The sequence below is a fragment of the Polyodon spathula genome, chromosome 8 (assembly GCF_017654505.1).
Source record: "Polyodon spathula isolate WHYD16114869_AA chromosome 8, ASM1765450v1, whole genome shotgun sequence".
In the NCBI taxonomy this organism is placed as follows: Eukaryota; Metazoa; Chordata; class Actinopteri; order Acipenseriformes; family Polyodontidae; genus Polyodon; species Polyodon spathula.
The window spans coordinates 22,146,892-22,168,144 of NC_054541.1; the positions used below are offsets into that span (position 1 = coordinate 22,146,892).

Sequence of the window (21,253 nt, forward strand, 5' to 3'; positions counted from 1 at the left end):
ATGTCCTCCATGCGTTATCATTGTCAGTAGTGTCACGTGAACTGTGTGTGTTTGTTTGGAAATAAAACTTGCTAGCCTGCCTGTCAATCAACAGGGAATGAATACCCACACATCTCTACCCTGTTACACTAGCACAGGGGTCTCCAACCCCGGTCCTGGAGAGCTCCAAATCCTCAGGTTTTATAGGTGTCTGTCATCAGTGGCTAAAGATCTGGAACACCTGTTAATCTTGACTAAGTCAATGATTGGTACAATTTAAGTAACTAAGAGCGTGGTTGAAATGAAAACTAGAAGACCCATTAGCTCTCCAGGATCGGGGTTGGAGACCCCTGCGCTAATGTGGAGTAGTTTGTGTAGATTCTACATGTAAAGTCTAATGCTTTCAATTTAGACTTTACATGTAGAATCTACACAAACTAATCCACATTAATAAAGTAAAAAAAAAATGCATATATAATATAAATAAGTAAGATTTACAGAGAAAAAAAGAATAATCTCAATTGCACAAGTATTCAACCCCTTTGCTACTGCAGCCCTAAATCAGCTTGGGTGCAAATGATTTTTTGAAAGGTCACAACAATACTGAAATGGTTTCAGCTTGTGTGTACTCGGTGGTTTAACTTGTAGATAATTTCCCTCAGGTATATAAAGACTTTCAAGCTGCAACTCGCATAGTGATCCAACAAAGCAACCATGAAGACCAAGGAACTTTCGAAACAAGTCTGTGGAAGTGGTAGAGAGGCACAGAGCAGGAGAAGGGTACAAGAACATATCAAAGGCGCCGATTATCCCTCTCAGCACAGTGAAGTCCATCATTAAGTGGAAGATGCATCTTACCATCCAGACACTACCCAGATCAGCTTGTCCTCTCAAACTGAGCAGTCCCTATACAAAGCTGGCCTGTATGGACGGGTGGGAAGAAAGAAGCCATTACTCAAAAAGCCTCATCTTAAAGCATTTGTGAAAAGGCATGTAGATGATACTGTGGAAAAAGGTTTTGTAGTTAGACGAAACAAATTTAACTTTTCGGTCTAAATTCCAAGCGTTACGTGTTAACACCCAGTCAACACCATCTCATCTGTCAAGCATGATGGTGGCAACATCATGTTGTGGGGATGCTTCTCTTCAGCAGAGACTGGAAAGCTTGTCAGGATAGAGGGGAGAATGGATTGTGCAAAGTACAGGCGAATCCCTGAAAAACCTGTTTGAGTCAGCCAAAACTGGACAGGAAATTCACATTTCAGCAGGATAATGACCTGAAGCACAAAGCCAAAGCCACAATGGAGTCGTTGAACAAGATAATTAATGTTCTTGAGTGGCCCAGTCAAAGTCCTGACTTGAATCTAATTGAAAATTTATGGCGAGACTTGAAGATTGCAGTCCATCAACGATCCCCAACAAACTTATCAAAACTGGAGCAATTTTCCCATGAAGAATGGGCAAAAATGTCACCATCTTACTGTGCAAAGCTAGTTGAGACCTATCCAAAAAGACTCGTAGCAGTAATTGCTGCAAAAGGTGCTTCTACCAGGTACTGACTTAAGGGGCTGAATACTTATGCAACCAGTAAATTTCATTTCGTACATTCTCTTTGCAAGTTTTTAATCTCCTCATAAGTGTTCATTTTAACCACTACAGCTTTGAATAAAAAAAGTTAGTTTGCTTGAAAAACTGTGCACACATTATTTGTAATTCAACATAATGTGATATTGGTAGGGGGTGAATACTTCTGCAAACCACTGTGTGTGTCTATCTATCTATCTATCTATCTATCTATCTATCTATCGAGAGAGAGAGAGAGATAATGAGAACTGATCGCACACAAAGTATGTGAACTTGCCTCGCTTACTGAATGCATGCCTGTCATAGAACTTCCCTGGATCCTAAACTCTGCTAGGTATGGACATGAATTGCAGTAACTCTTACCGAACATGACTTGCAGAAATTAAAGGTTTGCTGATAAAGGGGATTTAACAGAATAGTTTTTAACAAAATAAGGGAGAAAATCTGTCCCGGGAGAAGTGTCCCAGCAAATAAGCGAGTTTTGACAGATCTGTATTTATGTTTCTAACCATTTCAATATCTTAGCTCAATAAAGTACAAACTTAATAAATGCACCCTTGGTTTAAAGCAGTCTTTCAAAAGTTCTTATCAAATTGATGCAATTGTAAGTTTTGCAATTGGCTGCAGCTTCTGTAAATCTCATTAATATTTGAGAACCCTCATTTGCACTATCTCCACCCCCTTTTTGTGAATTTATGCAAGAATGTCTAAAATTATACATTCATCTACGTTTGATCAGCAAACAGAAAGCATTCCCTAAAAGTCTTGTTAAGTGCATTTCAAAGACTTCTGACTCATTTGCGACTATTGCAACAGGCGCATGAGCAATCTCTTGTGTGGTGTACTATTGTTAAACATATTCACAAAACCAAACAGTATTATACCTTTATACAAGTTTACACAAGTGATTACAATAATTGGGTGAGGTCTTAAATCTGTGAAGTGGTTTTTCATACCCACATCACTATACAGTATGGAGAGAAATATTGAAACAGTCAAAGAAAAAAAAAAAAGAAAAAATTAAAACCACGACCAAAAGATTAAGAATTTGAGCTAACTACTGCACATGTTTTAGAGATTTTTCGACTGAGTATTTCTTTTTGTAGCAGAAATTTTGCAAAAGTGGTTATAGACAATATACTTCTAGATTGTAAGTGCTTGTCATTCAGCAGTTGGGTGAGGTAAGTATGATAAACTCTGAGTAATTCACACAAGTTGAGGCTTACAGAATAATACACTTTTTAAACAGGATAAGTAGTCACAGTACATTTTTATTTTTACAAAACTAACACTATGAAAGCATTGTACAGAAATAATGTTAGACTATGTATGGGTATGATTTTCAATTCTATACTGTAAAGCAATGTTTCAGATCCGGTGGAACTGCACCTAATAACAGAATGATATGCCTAGTCCATGTTAGAAGGGACTCTGAACTTACAGCATGGAGGGAGTTGTATTTGTTATATCAGCTTTGGATAATACTGTCATAAAAAGCATTTCTAAAACAATTTCCAGCAACATTTCCTATAGGAAAGGGATTATGACTTTACCTCTGTGGAATCTGTATTTTATGTTTTTCTCCTTCTGTGTCAATGTAAGGTATGTAGACAGTTTGGTGAAGCCACAGTGCCAGCATATTGTGGGATAGGGGTAAGTGAGCTTGGCTAGCCAATACATGCACTAATCATATCTTGTCAGAGCCACTGAGTCTGGAAGACTCCATGGATGGTAAGAAAAACAGCTCATGGTGCTGCAGGCTAAGTTCCTTTAGAGTGCGAGTAGTAAAGGTATTGTTCGTTAACTCGACTTTGGAATAAGCAGTTGCTTAAATTGGGTGTTAAAGCATAAACACACTTAAGCAAGGTGCTAAATTAAAAGCATATTTAAACAAATACAATCTTCATCACATTTTAAAAGATGTCTTTCATAACTGCCTGCTCCGTTGTGTTTAGCAGCAATTTATGTAAACGTTAAATCACATTATTGCCAATGTTTCACATCACCAAGCATCAAGCCGTAATGTTTTAGCCCAAATGAATTCTTCTGTAAGCCTCACAAACCAGATCACAAATATGACTTTAATCTATGGCCAAAAGTTTAGCATCACCTAGAATTTTAGGATGCAGACATAATTTAAAATAAAAAAATCCTGAATATAATTGAATCAAAGAAATTACAATATGACATCACAAGTCTACCAGAAGTCATAATAGTAGTACAGTATTTAATGTTATACTTTGAAATGTCACATTTTTAAATGTGTCCGTTTTTTATATTCGTTAAGTATATGGAAAACTACAAAGTAGAATGTAATTCAACGTGTTAACATGACGTTATTCAGCAGGTTTCATTTGACTTTTGGAAGCAAAATGAATTAATTCTATAGGGTGTTGCAAGACTTTTGGCCACTGCTCTACATTGTTATGAAGCTATAAACAGTGTGGATATCCTAGAGGAGCTCTGATTTATAAGGAGGTGGTTAGAAAAGTGATAACTTTTCATTCGTATATATCCTGTTTTATTTGGTACTCTTAAATGCAGTTTATCTCCATACATAAACAGGCAAATTATTTTTATTTTGTAATCTGGTCCTAAAGAATGTGTGGTCCTACTCACTAAATGTTTTGTTCAGTCCTTTTTTATTTGATCAAGTTTCCTGTTCATGAAACCCTTTTTCAACTGTTATGTGAGAAATGTATATGGGTGGGGGAAAAAGTGTTCTAAAATTATTGTAATTCTCGACTGGTCTAAAAAAATGATCATTCGTTTACAAATATTTGTGATACATGGTTTGCGAAACTATATGGGCGGAAGAGGAATCTCCCCACAAGGAGATGACGAGTCCTGGCTGTGTGTAGAGCTTATTCCAGTATCTGAGTCTGTATCAATCACATCTGTACAGGACAGTATCTGTGAAACCTTACTTTGTATTGCATTGCTCTTTGTCTGGTCTTTAAAATTTACAAAATGGGGTTGTTCCACATTGTCCATGGTGTTCAATGCACTGAGCTGGTCTGCTAAAAGCTCACATTCCTGTTTCCTGTTCTGTTGCACCACGTAATTTTGTTTCAGTTCCTTCTGAACATGTGAAAGGTCTGAGTGTAATGCCAAGCCATTGCACATGCTATTTGCCAGCTCTTCTTTGATGTTTTCTAATTCTGTAGCATTGCCTTCTTCCTCATGATCAAAGTCTGCACTTGCTGCTGCCCCTTGTGGATCCTGTATACCCTGAAACCAAATACTCTTGATCTCTTTTTCAATGTCATCAGACAGAGTTCTGATAAGCTCCCTGTGCTGTTCAAGTTGTTCTTCTAGCTGTAAAATCCCATCACTGGTGTAAAGATTTGCATCAAATTGACTCTCATGTTGCTGGCTGCTTTTGTCCTTGTTTTGACTTGGAAAATAAGCATCTTTTACAAAATTTCCCACATCAGTCTCTGCCCATTCTGTACTCAGCTCCAACTCATTTTGTTTAATCTCCAGGTCAAGTTCTCTCATCCTTCGTATTTGCTGCCTAATGGTGTGGTCTTGAGATATAATTAGCTTGATCAGGCTGTCCATACCATCCCTCTCTTGTTGTGTAGTCCCTTGCTTCATCTTCTCTAACTTCCTGAATGCCCTTTTCACTATTTTCTTCTGCTTCTTCACTGGTATGGACTTCATGTATTGTGCTGGTCCTTGGTTCCATCGTATCTCTTTAGTATGTGTTTGCTTGGCCTCAGATGACCTCCAACTTGGCTGGGGAACAAATACATCTGTTCTTACCAGAACAAACTGTAGATAAGCTTTTTCATCCCCCCAGGCCCTCCAAAGCCTCAAGATCCTGGTCAATGGAGGCAAGGCCCTTTCAAAACCCCTCCATCTTTCTACAAGACAGTATTCCCTCGGGCTTCCTATCAGAAGGCTCTTGTCCCCAGCTGTAGTCTGATGTTCCTCTAACAAGGCTTGGACCACGTCAAAACAGGTTGTACGTTTAGTCAGACCAGAAACCACCTTCTCTTCCTGGCAAACCCATACTTGAATCTCTTTCTCATCAGACTCCATTTCTTTATTGGAAGACCTAGAAAAGAGATGCATAATTTAGAATGAAAGACGTTGTGTCTGTGGATTACAAATGATCTCTATCTAGTCTCTTCAGACAAAAACTGTTTTTTTTTTATGAAGTGGCATATATTATTGATTTCCTCATTGTGGGTAACTTTTAATTAGGACGACTTACAATGTAAAACTATCAATCTCCCTAGCTACAACTTTTAATATAAGACTGTCTTGTTGCTCTCTCTCTTTTTTTTAATTGTGGTAACAATGATCTACCAATTACTGATATCAAAACTCAAAATGAGTAAAAAGCCCCAACAAATGCATGCCAATTTAAGTTTCAGTGAAAGTCCATATGCTGTGGAGCTTTATAACACTGAACATCTTTCTGCAGTTGCAACTGTAACAGGTAGCATGGCCAAAAGCACCAGTAGGTCGAATACATCAGGTTACAGAAGTCCCAGGTCGTGTTCTTTACAGACCTTCATGAGTCAGTTAACAGTTTTCAGTTTAAGATAGGACGCGGCTTGGAGTATTTCTGTACTTTGTTGATTAAATTGTCTGTTGATCTCACTTATTACAACAAACACGGGGGGAGGGGGGGCGGGGAACTATCAGCTTTATATTTCTCTTGTAAAGGTTCAAAAGCGTAGGATTCTGGCTGCGCGAGTTCCATAAAAATGTTCCAGTGTTTTTTGTTGTGTGCCTTTTCCTGGATGTTGTCATTTGCAGATTCAGTTCATTAGCACAATTTTCAACTTTAAAAAAAAAAATTACTCTAGAACTAACTTTGTCCGTTCTCGGGCTGTGCAAAACTTTTACACTTTTACACTTACTACACTGGTTAAATCAATGTTCTCCCTCTGCAAACAAGTGCTAGCATAAATAGCATAATTATATTAAAAGTGTTTTTCCACCAATTGTTCTACTGCAGCTGGACTCAAACATTAAGGAGACACACATGCCAGTCCTTAACTGCACATAATGGGGGAATGTATGCAAACCGAGCACATGTTATGAGAAAATACGTTCAGTTTGTGAGTGTCCTTGACAAAGTGCAAACGCAATACATTGAAAAGCAGAAATCTATATTTTGGAGATGATTATTGGTGGGGCCAGTGCCCCTGCTGCCAAGTTGCCAGGGAATGTGTTTTTTTTTTTTTTTTTATTTAATTTTTTATCCAACTGCAAAAGATTATCGGCCACTATGGTGGTCACAGTTTTTTCTACACACAAAAAAAGTTAAATTGCTCTGTCTGGCTGAACGAAACCACCAACTTCTGACCCACTCAATAAAATTAGAACTCCACAAATAAGTCATTTTAATTGTCCAAATCAACATTTGTCATAAATAATTTTTTCAGATGCTTTTAAAGTGTTGTGGTTGCAGGTGCAACTCTAAAATATCTACAGCCTAGAAATGTAACTGATATTTTTTCTATAGCTCTGTGTACCAGTTAAACTACGTTTTGCAATTTTAAAAACCCAATCATATCGGAGAAGTTTAATTTGATCTGTAGGCAATCTTAGTGAAACATGTAGGGCTGAGGTCCTGCACATGTAAATAGCATTTTTGTTTCTGTTTAGTGTTGTAAATAAGTTTGTGTTAAATATAGTTAGAGTCCCCTACCTGATAATCGGTCAAGTGAGGAATGTGGCCAGGCTTTAATTGATTTACTGATTATCAAATAACCCTGGCCTCATGCTTTTAAAAGGAGGTTTAAAGCCAGTTCTTTGTTCTCAGCTAGCTGGAGGTAAATTGGCTGGCAATCCTCACGACTGCATGTATAACCAGGGTGAGCAAAAGAAACCAACAACAAGGGATCACCACATGTACACCAGGATCCTGGGTGCATATAGAACAGGGATTCATTTAGGGGGGTTTATCCCCACCCATTATAGTTAGTGTAGTGTTGAATGGTCTTTTGCCAGTTTTTCTTTGTTCACTTTTACCCGCTGAGTTTTTTATTTTGCATTCTTTGCATTTCTATTGTTAACAGTTGTGTGTATGTCCAGGTCTTACCATTGCTAGTACCCTAGTGCCAGCCACCTGCAACAGCAATAAGAATTGTGTAAATGTTGTAAATAAATCCTGCATGCCTGAGTGGCGTGTCAACATCAACCTCCGTGTCTGTCTCCTGTCTGTCAGTGGATAACCCACAACCCAGTTTTACAGAAGCACACACATATAACTTTTTATTTGGTAGTAGGTAGAAGGTAGCTCAATAAACAAGCCAACAATTATACATGTAGGTACCAGGGGAGTTAACATTGCTGTATTGTAAAAACATAACTCCAATTTCCCTAGTTATATAGGTTTGTGTTGCAAACTTGACCTTATCTTAACAGTTTTTTGCAATGAATTTCCATGATTTTTGAAAGGGCAGTTCACCTTCTGGGTTTAACCTAACTACAGTGTAACCTGTGGAAAGTTTGCCTTAGGCCCATAACGAAGACCCTGTTCTTCATTATTTTGCTTTCTGTTGTAACTACACTGCCTTATCAGCATGAGCTGCTTGCTTTATGTAATTCTATTAATATTACCTGTTGAGATGCACACATTGCACTTCATGTTTTATGTTTCGCTACATAACTGCTTATGCTGTGCTGTGATGAAACGTCTTTAAGTATTTTTTAGCACAGATTATTGATAATTATTTGGGATATAAAGAGGTTCCTGTTTTCCTCTCTGTGTACATTTACACTTGGTTTTCTATATAGGGTTGAAATCACATCTACTATAGGAAGTTATATGAAAAGACTGCACTCCAAACTTACAGCAGAAGCTTTATTACTTATTATTCTACAAGTACATTTGTTTTTTGTACTTAAACTATTGTGTTGATTAAAGTAAATAGACACCAGACCCCCCCCCCCCCCCTCGACCGTAACTTAACATTTAATTCATGTTCTTATTGTTACACCCCTGAAAAGTGATATTTAAGCATGTCAGGGGGTGTGATTTAATATGAGATTATCACAACCTTAAAGGTGTTATGAGACACAACACGCAGCAGAGTGCCTTTAACCCTTTACAGGTAAATTAATTTTGTGTGATGAGGTTCATTATCAGAGTGCTTCCTCAAACCACACAGATGCATGAACTACATTAGCTGCATATGCTCAAAACTCTTAGTGTTCTAAACTGAAAAAAGTCATTTCTGTAAAATGCATTATATTAAAAATAAACATGCATTTTCACAATGAAAAATATGATAATACGGCAGTGGGGCTCTTCCCTCTGGCACCGGAGAGAGCGTGGCTTCTCCCTCTGGCACTGGAGGCAGCGGGATGTCTTCCCTCTGGCACTGGAGGCAGCGGGGCTTTTCTCTCTTGCGTTTGGAAATAGCAGTGGTTATTTCTCTTTCAATTCCTGAAGAGGGCAGGAGGCCACTGAGTGTCCAAACATCCCACAGGCAAAGGAACCAACCTTAGTCCTCGATGTCGCCTAGGAGATCATCCATCCCATCCAATCCCATCCCACTGGGTTTGGGACGCGTCGAGGGTTCCAGCCAATCCAGTTATCCTTGTTGCACCACTTTGCATTCAGTTGTTAAAGAAAACTCTTTTACATTGCTACAGAAAATTGAAACCGATCTGGGCAGATGGCCTTGCTCCCATCCTCCTTACAATCAATGATCTCTGTTGTTAAAATGAATATCCTTCCCCGTGTTAATTTCCTTAGTTCTATGAATCACCTATCTCCTACAAATATATATTGGGATAAATTATACTATGTAATAAAAAAAATTACCTGGAAAGGGAAGCAATCCATAATTAAATTTTGCTACGCTTCAGCGTGCCAAATCTACAGGTGGACTAGCGGTACCAAATTTTAAACTTTACCATTGGGCTTTTCAGCTATGCCCTCTTAAAACCTGCTTTGATACTGTTTCATCTGTCCCAAGGCATTAAATTTAAAAGGTGTTATTTCTTCCTCATCGATTAGAAGATATTTTATTTAATGGCCTCTCTATATAGAAATGTATTACGCAATTTGGTTCTATCATAACTAACTAATTTGCAACCTGGCGGGCTATTATGTGATATACAGGAATTAAAGATACAAGGCATTACCATACACCTATTTTCCATAATTTTTCCTTCCTTTCTGGTAATAAATAATTTATATTTTCAGCTTGGTCAGACAAAGGAGTTTGCTTATTTGAAGACTCTTTGGTGCTAATGGCCTACTCAGCTTCTAGGAGTTAAGATCTGCTTTTAATTTGCCAGGCACCTCTTATTGTTATGTTATTTTGTTAGAATTATCTACTGCCAGAGTCAATCATGCCTCTTTGTGTTTGAAATATGGAAGGAGGCCCATGTTAAGGTGTCCATGTTGATCATTAGAACAGTTATTATATTCTGGTCCATGGGAAAGGGTGGGGGGGAAATGGACTGTGAGAAGGTTGCTCGGGTTTGGGTTACTGTATGTTTTGTTATTTGTTGTTTGACCTTTCAAATAAAATTTTAGTTATTAAATCGCAAAAAAGAACCTGCAGTTCTCTCTGGGTCGTATCCCACGCTTCCACTGTGTGCAGCATAATAATGTGTTCAAGGCTGGTCAACAGTAGAAAAGCAAAGCCAGAGACAGAAGCTGCAGTTTTAAAGTGTTGTGCACACATTTATTTAACAAAAGACGCAAAAACAAAAGGCACAATTGCCGAAATAAGTGTTTTTTTTAAAAATCCAATACAGCAGTCCGTCGCATATTAGACTGCTGTGGTGCTACAGTAAGGACAGATATTATAAAAAGGAAGAGGCTTGGCAATTTCCTCCAAGTACTTTTTCTACTTTTTCTAATTGGTGAAACAAAGATTGACAGTGAGGCAGGTTTTATTCTCTGTCGAAATGGCGCTTCATTGGTGCACTCTGTAGTGGGCGTGGTAAGACGAGTGTTTTTTCTGATGTTTGTTATATCTTTAATAAAATTGCAATAACTTTAATATCTTTAATAAAACACAAGTTCAATGCTTCATCATTTGAAATGAAAACATTCATAAATACTGTGGACGGAGTTACTGAATACAGTAAAAGGCAAACATCCATAATAAACAAAACGCTCTAGATGGCGATTGTAAATATGTATACGATTTTAAGTTTTTTTCAATAATAATTCAGAGAACGCATAAGTGAAAATGAATTATGTATAGACTTTAATTTACCAGTCACGCACATATTTTTTGAAAACAAATATTAAAGTAATTAATAAAGTCTAAACGGCATACACTTGATACTTCTAACACACAGCATACATATATAATGCAAACTGTATGAAATGTGTATTTAAAAGTCAGTGCTGACTTAAAAGGGGAAATATTAAATTTATTCTGTTTTAGTTCTGCAGTCCAGTCACACCTCCCCCCACAGGTTAGAGAATAGGCTGCTCTAATCGATTACAGATCCTCTTAGGCTTATTAGGCTCAATTAGCAGAAACCAAAATCATACACTATAGCAGTATCTTACACATACGGTTCAACAGACTTATGTCACTGCATTACTTCAAATGTACAGCTACGGGCACAACAAAGTCCAGAGACTGATGACTGACAGAGGCCAGGTTTTGAACAAACTGTTCATTCCCAGATAAAATTTTTAATCCGTTATATCTCTTTAAAAATATTTTCACTTCTTATTGCCAAAAGGTTTGATTCCAGTCTGTGGACGGTGTCTATGCTGAACGGCATGTTTATACACCTTATGGCATTTGAGCTGTGGGTGACTGAAAAAATGTTCTGAAACACAGGAACTTAACTCATTTTTAGGCACCCCCTTTAACTAAAAAAAAAAAAAAAAAAAACAGTGTTAAGCCCTTTTCCAGTTACAGAGCCTTCATAACAGACAGGCTGTTATCTTGTGGACAGTAATACAAGTTAACTTGTCAAGGAAGGAATTCTTTATACAATTATTGGAAAAGAAAGTCGGAGACTGAAAATATGATTCAGCCTTTTTGTTATTCTGGCTACTCAAGAGTAGTTGGTGTTAAATCAAGGGGAAGCAAAAACCGCATAAACAAAAGCTCAGAACTTTGAATGGAGCTGTATATCAGACAACATTTACTGTTGCAAAAAATAAACAAATAATCCCCAGAACTGCTAAATATATTTGTTTCATGTTCTTTGCCTTTAAGAAAATGTGCTATTAAAAGCTAACATTTTATGATGTATTGCCTGTGCCCCCGTGACAATGCCTATTGGTTACACCTACAGTGTATTACTCGCAGCTCTTCCAGCAAGGTCAATAGCCACACTGCACAGAATGTGAGCTGCTAGACCAAGTTTCAATAAGGTTTTTAAGGGTATTTTAAGAAAATACCTTTAAAAGAAAATTGTTTAAGAACCATTTTATTCAGTAATGTGACATTTTGAAAGAAAAGTAAAAATATAAATACCCAAGTAATTCAACCCTTCATTGCGTTTTATTCATTCTGATCCCTCCACCTCCCTCGTCTCTGCCCTTGTAGACACCCCTTGATACAATATATTAGGGGGATCTATGTTTCATGGTTTTATAGCATAATCATCAATAAATAATACTGATATTCAAATGTCTTGTGGTGTTAACTGTGATGAACTACTAAATAATTTTCAACAGAAGCTGCTGGAATTAAAGTGTTGGCAGGAACAGCTATATAAAAGCTGTAATTGTAAGTTGACTTGCAGTTTGTAAAAAGATATCCTTAATGGCTTAATAGCTGGCAGCATTGAACACTCTCAATAAGAGATTAAAGGTTATGAAACCACAGTCTGGATATGCTAGTCACTACAGTAATACATGGCCTCTTAGGAATGCAATAGGAATTTAGCAGGTTAGTTAATCTTTGAGTGCTAAGAACTGAATCTAACACATGTATAAACTATGCAAAAGACAAACAAAGCAATGCCCTACAAGTACATACAGTACATAGAACTATTGTTGAGATCTACAAAAGTAACATGAAAAACACAATCACTTGACTGTAAGGCCACTTTATTAGGACCTATACCTTATATCAGGTTGGACTATCACTTTCCCTGATATCAGCCTTGACACAAGGTGGTAAAGACTCCCTAAGGCGCTGAAAGGTGTCTCAACTATCGAGGCACAATTGCAGCATTGTTGGGTGGAGTTGATCTGAAACGATGCTTAAGAAACCCACCACATTCTTTCATCCATCCACAGTAATCAAGCAACCAGGGTAAACCAGGAGAGCATGCCCCACGGCAGGTCATTGCCAAATCCAGTCAAGTAAATAAGTCCTAATAAAGTGGCCAGGTATTGTAGAGCCACATGCAAAAATGTAAGTGTGACATACAGTAGGACAGTATTTGTGTCACAGTACAATTTGTAGTAATTTTGTGAAGGGAAGATTAACCGATCCAACCATTTCGGTACTGTACTTAAATCAACCTTTTGGGTCTTGTATTAACAGTTGTATGGTGCAAATTGCACTTTGGAGTACAGATCCTCAACACTGGGCAGTACAATGTGTCAAAAACAGCAGGATATCATTTTATAAACTCTTACTCTTCTGTATTCATATACACTATTTGTTTCAAACAATAGCAAGTTAGGTTTCTCAAGCCAAATAAATCAATATCCGCTGCAGCAAATATTATTGCTAAAATGTTCTTAAAACTTCAAAAGTTAGATACCATCCCTACATCTAAACACAGTAACAAAAATATCAGTAACTGAAGAGGAAGCACCTGGATTTAAACTATACAATAGTCAACACCACAGGGAGTATCCCGTAGCTTTGAGAAAACCTGGACTGTTAGGAATCGTGCTTTAAAGATAATTTTAACGATTCCATTTTGGCTGCTTTCATTAGAACCCTTTCTGTAAAAAACTGAACGCTATATCAACTTTCCACAGCCTGTGCCAGATTTTAAATCTTACCCTCCAGTTATAAGCGGCACCTGCTACTCACTCGTACAGTGCGTTTAATGAGGTATTAAAATTCAATACATATTTTGGAGCTACTGCATGTTGGTATTTTCTTTAAACTTATAAGCCCGAATCTACTTTTACCATTTTAAGATCAACTGTTAGCATTGTGCTTGTTTTATTTTTATTTATTTTTTTAAGTCTAATAATTCATAAAGTTAGTATTGAATGTTTACAATGTTTGAAATTGCTACTTTACGTTAAGGTATTCGTGTTGGCAAAAAATTGTTTAAGTTTTTAAAGTCTGTATTTTGATCATATCAAGTTTAATATTCATGAAACTGGTTTTAGATGGTTAGCTAGAAGAATATCATGAATATTAAAACTGCACTTTGGGTGTTAACGGTGCAATCATTAGCTAGTGATATACAGGAGAGAGATCTTGACACTTCAAAAACATATTTAAAATAATACATGCGCTAAACCTTTGAAAGCATTGTAATTAAATTAATAAGCAGCTATGTTTTTAAATTTTTCAACATCAATGTTTTTCTCTTTTAAAAAAAAAAAAAAAAAAAAAAAAAAAAAAAAATGCTAATGACACTGGAGTGAATTCCCCTCCATAATGACAATGTGATCCGTGCGACTAAAATTGCTGTCCAGTTAGGGCACCATTAAAAATTTGAAAATGAGACTTGCCTCAAAGTATTTTTATTTTCAGCAAAAATAAATAGAACTGAGCAGAATACTAACTTGAAACCAATATTTTTTGCTCTTGCTTTTTGGACAGAGTAGGTGAAAGTGTTACACAAATTACGTAACGCTTGCCTTTGTACTCCTTGCTGGTTACAGGAAACATAGCTACGAGCAACACTACAAGGGGAATTGTGCAGTCGCACATATGTACGTGTGAGTTACAGCTGAAGAAAGTAATACCTGCAGCCAAAGCACATAGAACCTTTACATTCTAGTCTAGGAACTCACTGAGGTAGAGAACACTGAGGCAGTTTTATGACTTAAATTGATCTTCTGGAATGTGAGTAATTTTTACTTCCATATCTACTCAAATCAGGATAACTGATTCTTACAGGTTGTGTCCCGAAGTGTCAACAGATGGAAAGGCTTTAAATTCTGGTGTCTACAACAGCTATCTGCACAGCTCTATGCATCAGAATTCTCCCTAAAGTGATGACATTAGTTTCATTTTTTTATATGCCAGGGACTTAAGGCACTTTTGTATGTAATCAAATGCCTCTTCTGTCTGACATAATATTCAACTATCATTTGCTTTTAATTTTATACAGATATAAATAACATCCAATTTCTTTGGGTTCAAATTGTGAGGTGTGAGGTACAGGAACTAGATGCATGACATCTAAGTCTTCTAAATTAGCAGAGCAGACTGTTTTCCCATACACATACATTACATTCAGCCTCAGGGATAAATACTTACATTCATGTTTGTACTTTTTTAAACCAAGCGATTTCATGGTTTAACTGGCAATTAAGTTTTGGTTGATTGAAGTTGAACGATGTGCATTTTGCAAATTCATCAATCACATTGACAAGTAATCTGTAGTATCCTGTAACATTTTTTTAACACAAAATAATAATTAAAAAAAAAAAAAAAAAAAAAAATGGAACTTGGAATGGAAATCATTTTTGTTTATACGGTTGTATTCACATATACCGAATCAGCCAAGTTAGAAAAAAGTGATCATTCTTATAACTATGTGATTTCTGCAAAATGAGACCATTCGTTAAAAATATATATATATATATAAAACCTGTAATCAATGCCTCTGGGAGTGACTAACAGTGGTTTGGGCCACTAGGCCACTGGTCCTCAAAGTCGTGCCCGCGGCAGCTGTTCTTAAATTATGGTTCTGGCGGGTCGTAGCATGGGAAAATATATATTATATATATATATATATATATATATATATATATATATATATATATATATATATATATATATATAATATATATATATATATTAATATATCCCCTCTTTTTCCCCGAATGGCTTTTGCGATACGATCAACTGGAAGTTTAACCAGTAGGAGAGTCAAATATCTGCCAAGTTTTACGCAGCTGTCCAACCATAAGCAAGCAGGGGCCGTTCACGGTATTCTGCAAGAAAATTGAAGACGACTGAGTAGCCAATGGGAAAGTAAAAGATCTGACCGCTGTCCAATCATTCGTGAACAGAGGCGGGGTGTTAATATGCCGGGTAAGCACTGAATTTTGCTGACTGCTATTGAGAAAAATAATACATTTCAGTATTTAGAATTTTATTTTCTATCTCCTTTTTTTTATTTCACCAGACAAGAGAACACCTTAGTATATTTAGATATGAATCCACTTTCTCTCAATAATTGTAATGGAGATGAGCAATCTTTAAAAAGAGAAGTGTTTACAAATTGTCATATTGAAACAAAGCGAGACGCTATGAACACTTTTATTCACGGTTATCTGTGTAAACATGCTATTTACAAATATTTGCATTGCGTATAATAACCTCACTAAAACTCCTTAAAGGAAAATGTGTGTGTGTATGTGTATATGTATATATATATATATATATATATATATATATATATATATATATATATATATATATATATACACACACACACACACACACACACACACACACACACACACACACACACACGCACCCAGTCAAAAGTTTGAGTACACTTGCTGGAAACTAGGTTTTTTTTTTTCACATTTGACAATGGTTTATGTCGTATACATTTCTGTAAATACTTGAAAATGAAAACACATGTTACAATATACAAAACAAAACATAAGGAGTATCAAAACAATGTTCAAGAAAATTGAAAATTGTCTCTAAATCTTGGATTCCTCAAAATATCCATCCTTTGCCTTTAATAATAGTCTCACAAACATGTGGCATTCGGTTAACAAGTTTCCCGACATGTTAACCCGACATGTCTTCCCAGCTCTTCTGCAACAATTCCCGGAGATGTAGGGCACTTGTGGGTAGCTTTGCTTTGACTCTTCTGTCCAGTTCGTCCCGTACAAGTTCTATGGGATTGAGGTCTGGAGATTGGGCAGGCCAGGTCATTAGATTGAGTTGTCCTTCACTTTCCTTCTTCGCCAGATAGTTCTTGCACAACTTTGAGGTGTGTTTTGGGTCATTATCTTGCTGAAGAATGAAGGACTGCCCAACTAGCCGTAATCCTGATGGAATGGCATGCCTCTGAAGTATGCTATGATAGCCATGCTGGTTCAGCTTGCCATGGACTTGGTAAAGATCACCAACTCTGTCACCAGCAAAGCAACCCCAGACCATGACACTGCCTCTTCCATGCTTGACAGTGGGAACCACACATGCAGAACTCATGCGCTCACCCTCTCTGCATCTTACAAATAGTCGGCGATTCGACGCAAATATTTCAAATTTGGACTCATCGACCCACAAGACCGACTTCCACTCTTCAAACGTCTAGTTTCTGTATTTTTTGGCCTAGACAAGTCTCTTCCTCTTATTCTGCAGTCTTAACAATGGTTTCTTTGCTTCACGCAATCTCCTCTGAACAGTTGATGTTGAAACATCTGTACTTCTAGTAGCATTTAACTGAGTTTGTATTTCAGGGGCATTGTATTTTGACTGAGTGCATTTTGCCATTTTCTGCTCCCTTACATTCAGGAATGACAAACTTGTGCCTATGCTACCTATATTTATAGTAATCATGGACCCTCGCCTGTTAACAATAATTGGTGACAAAAGGTTAATTAGGTAACATGCTAGTTAACTCAACATCTAACAAATACACTTTTATACTTAGACCAGTGTTCTAACACCGTGTTATACACATTTCAGATTTTAACTGACTTGGGCTTCAGACTGAAATCCCCTTGCTTTGGGTGACCATGTCATTGAAATTGACAAAATTTACATTTTCATTTAAAAATAAAATTTTTGGATGCAATTCACTTACGATTATGAGCTTATATAAGTACACATATCATATAATGAAATACTAAGTTTTTATAGACAAGTTTATACAGTTAAAAGCATAGATAATCATGAAAAACCTGGTTTCAAGCAGGTGTACTCAAAATTTTGACTGCTACTGTATTATATATATCTCACGAGAAGGCACTGTGTAAGATAAGAATCTATGCAATAACACTATGTAACACAATTTTTGTTCCTGGGTAGTAAGTGTTATTTCCTAATTGCTTATGCCTCAAAAGTATAGAAAATGGCAATTATTCCCCACAAACTTTGCTTTTGTGACCAAGACAGTGAGATTTCAAAATATCACTATTTCCAGTGGGAAAATGGGCAAATGTGTGTCTTTTCGTTCACATAAGTCAGAAAAAAACAACATATGAATCCAAATTAACATGTATTTATACTAAAGTAATACAAAGATGACTACAAAAGATTTAGAAGCGAGTAGTTTTTCGAGATTTACAATTATACTGTATTTTAGTAAGATCACTTTATGCCCGTGCCAAAATTACTCTGAGGACCACTGCACTAGCTGTGTTCACTTCCCCAATGTCTTATTATTTCATCCAGAGTTGGATAACCTAACCACCAAATGGCAATGATAATTACAAATATATGTTAAATATGTGAATTTTTTTTTTTTTTTTTTTAAATGACTAATAAGAGATACAGTTCAATTGTATTCCTAGTTCATCCCAATCCTCACAAGAGTTTAATCAGGTGCAATCTTCCTCTTTGATTCTTCTACAAGCAGAACAGGAAGAAAAAGAATTACAAGGAGCAAGGTTTTTGTCTCTCCATTCAAACAGTTGGAATAAATGAGATACGTCTAGTCTGATACCCTACATTTATAAGAAGCGTCACAGCAATTACTCCACTTACTAGAACTTGGCAGGATTCACTACTGGGACTCTCATATAAACAAAATGGTTGGATGTTAAGGTTACCAGTAAAATAAATGTGTATAATGTATTTTATACTTGACTGGTCTCACTTAATCTAATCATAGGAAAATAAACACTGGCAGACACTGTAAGTAAGCACAGCCATAAGTAGGTATTTTTTAATAAGCATCCTTTAGCAAGTCACAAAGTGAAGTGACTTTGTTCTGTGTTGTCTTATACTAAAACGAAAACCAGCTGGACCAGCCCAAGTCCCTTTGACATAAAACAGAAACGTTAAAACCACACACAGTTGTCTTCCACAGTTTTATCGCTTCACCATGTACTATAACTTCTCTAGTGGGTACGGTGTTGTGTATAAGTGTTGTCATTAATGTTAAACAGTACAATGCTTGTGTTGTAGATTAAGAAGGGTAACGTGAATAATGCCAAGCACAAAAATACTTTGATAAACAACAAGGCTGAGATAAGAGATCAGAAAATGTCCCTGGGATTCAAAAACACAATAAAGGCTGGCTAATGGGCTATTTTGTTCAATTCATAATTTTCAATACCCTATTAGTTCCCAATTTCCCAATTATCAGATTTCGTATGAAAAAAAAAAAAAAAAAAAAAAATATATATATATATATATATATATATATATATATATATATATATATATATATATATATATATATATATATATATATATATGTATGTTAGGACCCCAAACCGAAATACACCCCCACCTAGATCAGGCCGACCACATCCAGGCTAATTACAATTTTTACAACCCCGAAATATTTTAGCGTTGTCTTGCTAATGACTCCACGTGATGCAGAAAATTCACTTAACCTGAACACATGTATGTAGACCTGCATTTCAAATACATTTTACACATGTCCACAAGGATGTGTACTGCCTCTAAGTGAACAGCCTATACTGGAAGTAAAAATATCTAGGAAGCAAATCCAATGCCAACAGTTGTTTCCTGGGTTGTATAAAAATAAACATTGTTGCCTTTAAATTAGGAATGTGTAAAACATACACACACAGAATTAGATCATTTTAAAAAACGGTGTATTCTAAGCACAAACACACAATGAGACATGTTTTAAAGCAAGCACAAAAACATATTTTCCCCTTTTTAATAATTTTTGTATTGTAGTGAAATGCCGCTAAAACTTTTTTTTTTTACCCTTCAGAATAATTGTTGCCTTGGTAAATACTATACAACCGTGGTAATTTTGTAACTCTAAATAAATAAAAATCACTGTAATTTGCCAAATGTATAAACGAAACCATTACATTTACCTTCAGCTGTTACAGTGGACGAGCGTCTTAGTGTTCTTTTATTACAGTATCTGTATAGTAACTATTTTGGAAAACATCTGTCACTATTCCATTGCAATAAGCATCGCAATATTTCCGTCGGTGCATTCCAAGCATCCACATCAGCAAAATTAGAAAGCGAAAAAAACAAAAAACAAACAAAAAAATAAATAAAAAAAAACAGAAAAGAATGATCCCGAAAGAAGTAAATTAGTTACCTATTTTTCAGACGCGCTTTTAAAAAAATCCTTCCAAAGGGTGCCATGACAACTTCAGCGAGTTAACAAAATAATATCCAGCCGCTCTAACTCATAACCTATACAGTAAAGTGAAGGAAAATAAAGTTGAGCAACGGCCAACTTTGAACTCTCTCCCCCCTCCCTCCGTCCCTCCCTACAGGCAGCACTGAAGCTTTTGGAGTCGTTCCAATTAAATGCATTATTATGGTAGCGCTGTTTACCTGCTCAGCCAGTTCCAAAAAAATTAGAACGAGAAAAATTAGAGAACGTCACTGCAAATGAAATACTTGACTACCTGACATTTACACTGTTTAAAGGCCTAAAACATGTGTGTTTGTTATCATCAACATATACTGTGCGTATGCATGTAAATACTAAGAATAACAAAGTAACTAGTTAGAAGGTAACTACCTGCACTTTGTTTTGTTTTAGAGCACTACTGTCACAAATTCACTTTCAATGTGCATCATATCAATGAGGTCGTTTGTTTTCAGTGAATCAAGAACACAAACTCGGTTCAGGTGTTGGGGTTTCTGAGTTCCAACTTCTACACGCTCTTGGGAGACATCTAGTGGAGGTTCGATATTGTGCAGAATTAAGAAACCTTTGCATTTGATGAGTTAGCTAACTGTTTAAATCCATCTAAGGTGCATTATTGCTGGATGTATGTTGTGTATTGCATGTGTTTATTTTAAAATTGCTGTCTTACAAAAAAGGTTAATTACAACGGATCTGCTGGTCCATACATCAGTCACAAACTGTTAGAAATTATATACATTAAATCATAAAATCACCACAATACTTTCAGTGACATTAAATTAGTAAATTAAAATTAATATATGCTTTGGAATAAATGTCTCCTAATCACTTTACAATCTACAAAGCGCTTCTCATTTTGTAATTGTATTGTAAATCAATAAAACAAACTTAAACTAAGGAAAACACACACTATATATTTATTTCTCGAACAGACCTGGAAAACTGCAATTCTGCACCTCGGTGCACTTTTATTCCTCAAAACCAAAGAAATACAGGAACAAATAAAACGTTTTAAAAAACAAACAAATCTGAAATACTCCTACATAAATACAGCACCCAAGCACAGCTATCACAGTGCTTGACCAAACCTTTCCTTAACCTTCTGTTCAGACTGGGCAACGCCTTCGCTGAACCATCCCTTTTTAAACAAAGGATCTGGCCCCTCTTTTATAGCATGTGGATAGGCTTAATTAATCACAAATTATTCATTTAAGCCCACATTCTGTACCTGAATTTGGCAGAGATGGGATTTTTACCCCATCCTTGCCAAATTTAGCAGAAGCACAGTCCAAAT

The 21,253-nt window shown here is 36.3% G+C and overlaps 1 protein-coding gene across 1 annotated transcript; it reads right to left on the reverse strand.

Annotated features, from left to right (window-relative positions):
- Positions 1-3,833: 3,833 nt before the first annotated feature.
- Positions 3,834-19,807, reverse strand: LOC121319600 (ras association domain-containing protein 9-like). The gene is made up of 2 exons (XM_041257199.1): positions 19,664-19,807; positions 3,834-5,626 (listed from the first exon to the last, which is right to left on the reverse strand). Exon 2 carries the CDS (start codon positions 5,608-5,610, stop codon positions 4,366-4,368), a length of 1,245 nt encoding a protein of 414 aa, XP_041113133.1. The 5' UTR covers positions 5,611-5,626; positions 19,664-19,807; the 3' UTR covers positions 3,834-4,365.
- Positions 19,808-21,253: the final 1,446 nt, after the last annotated feature.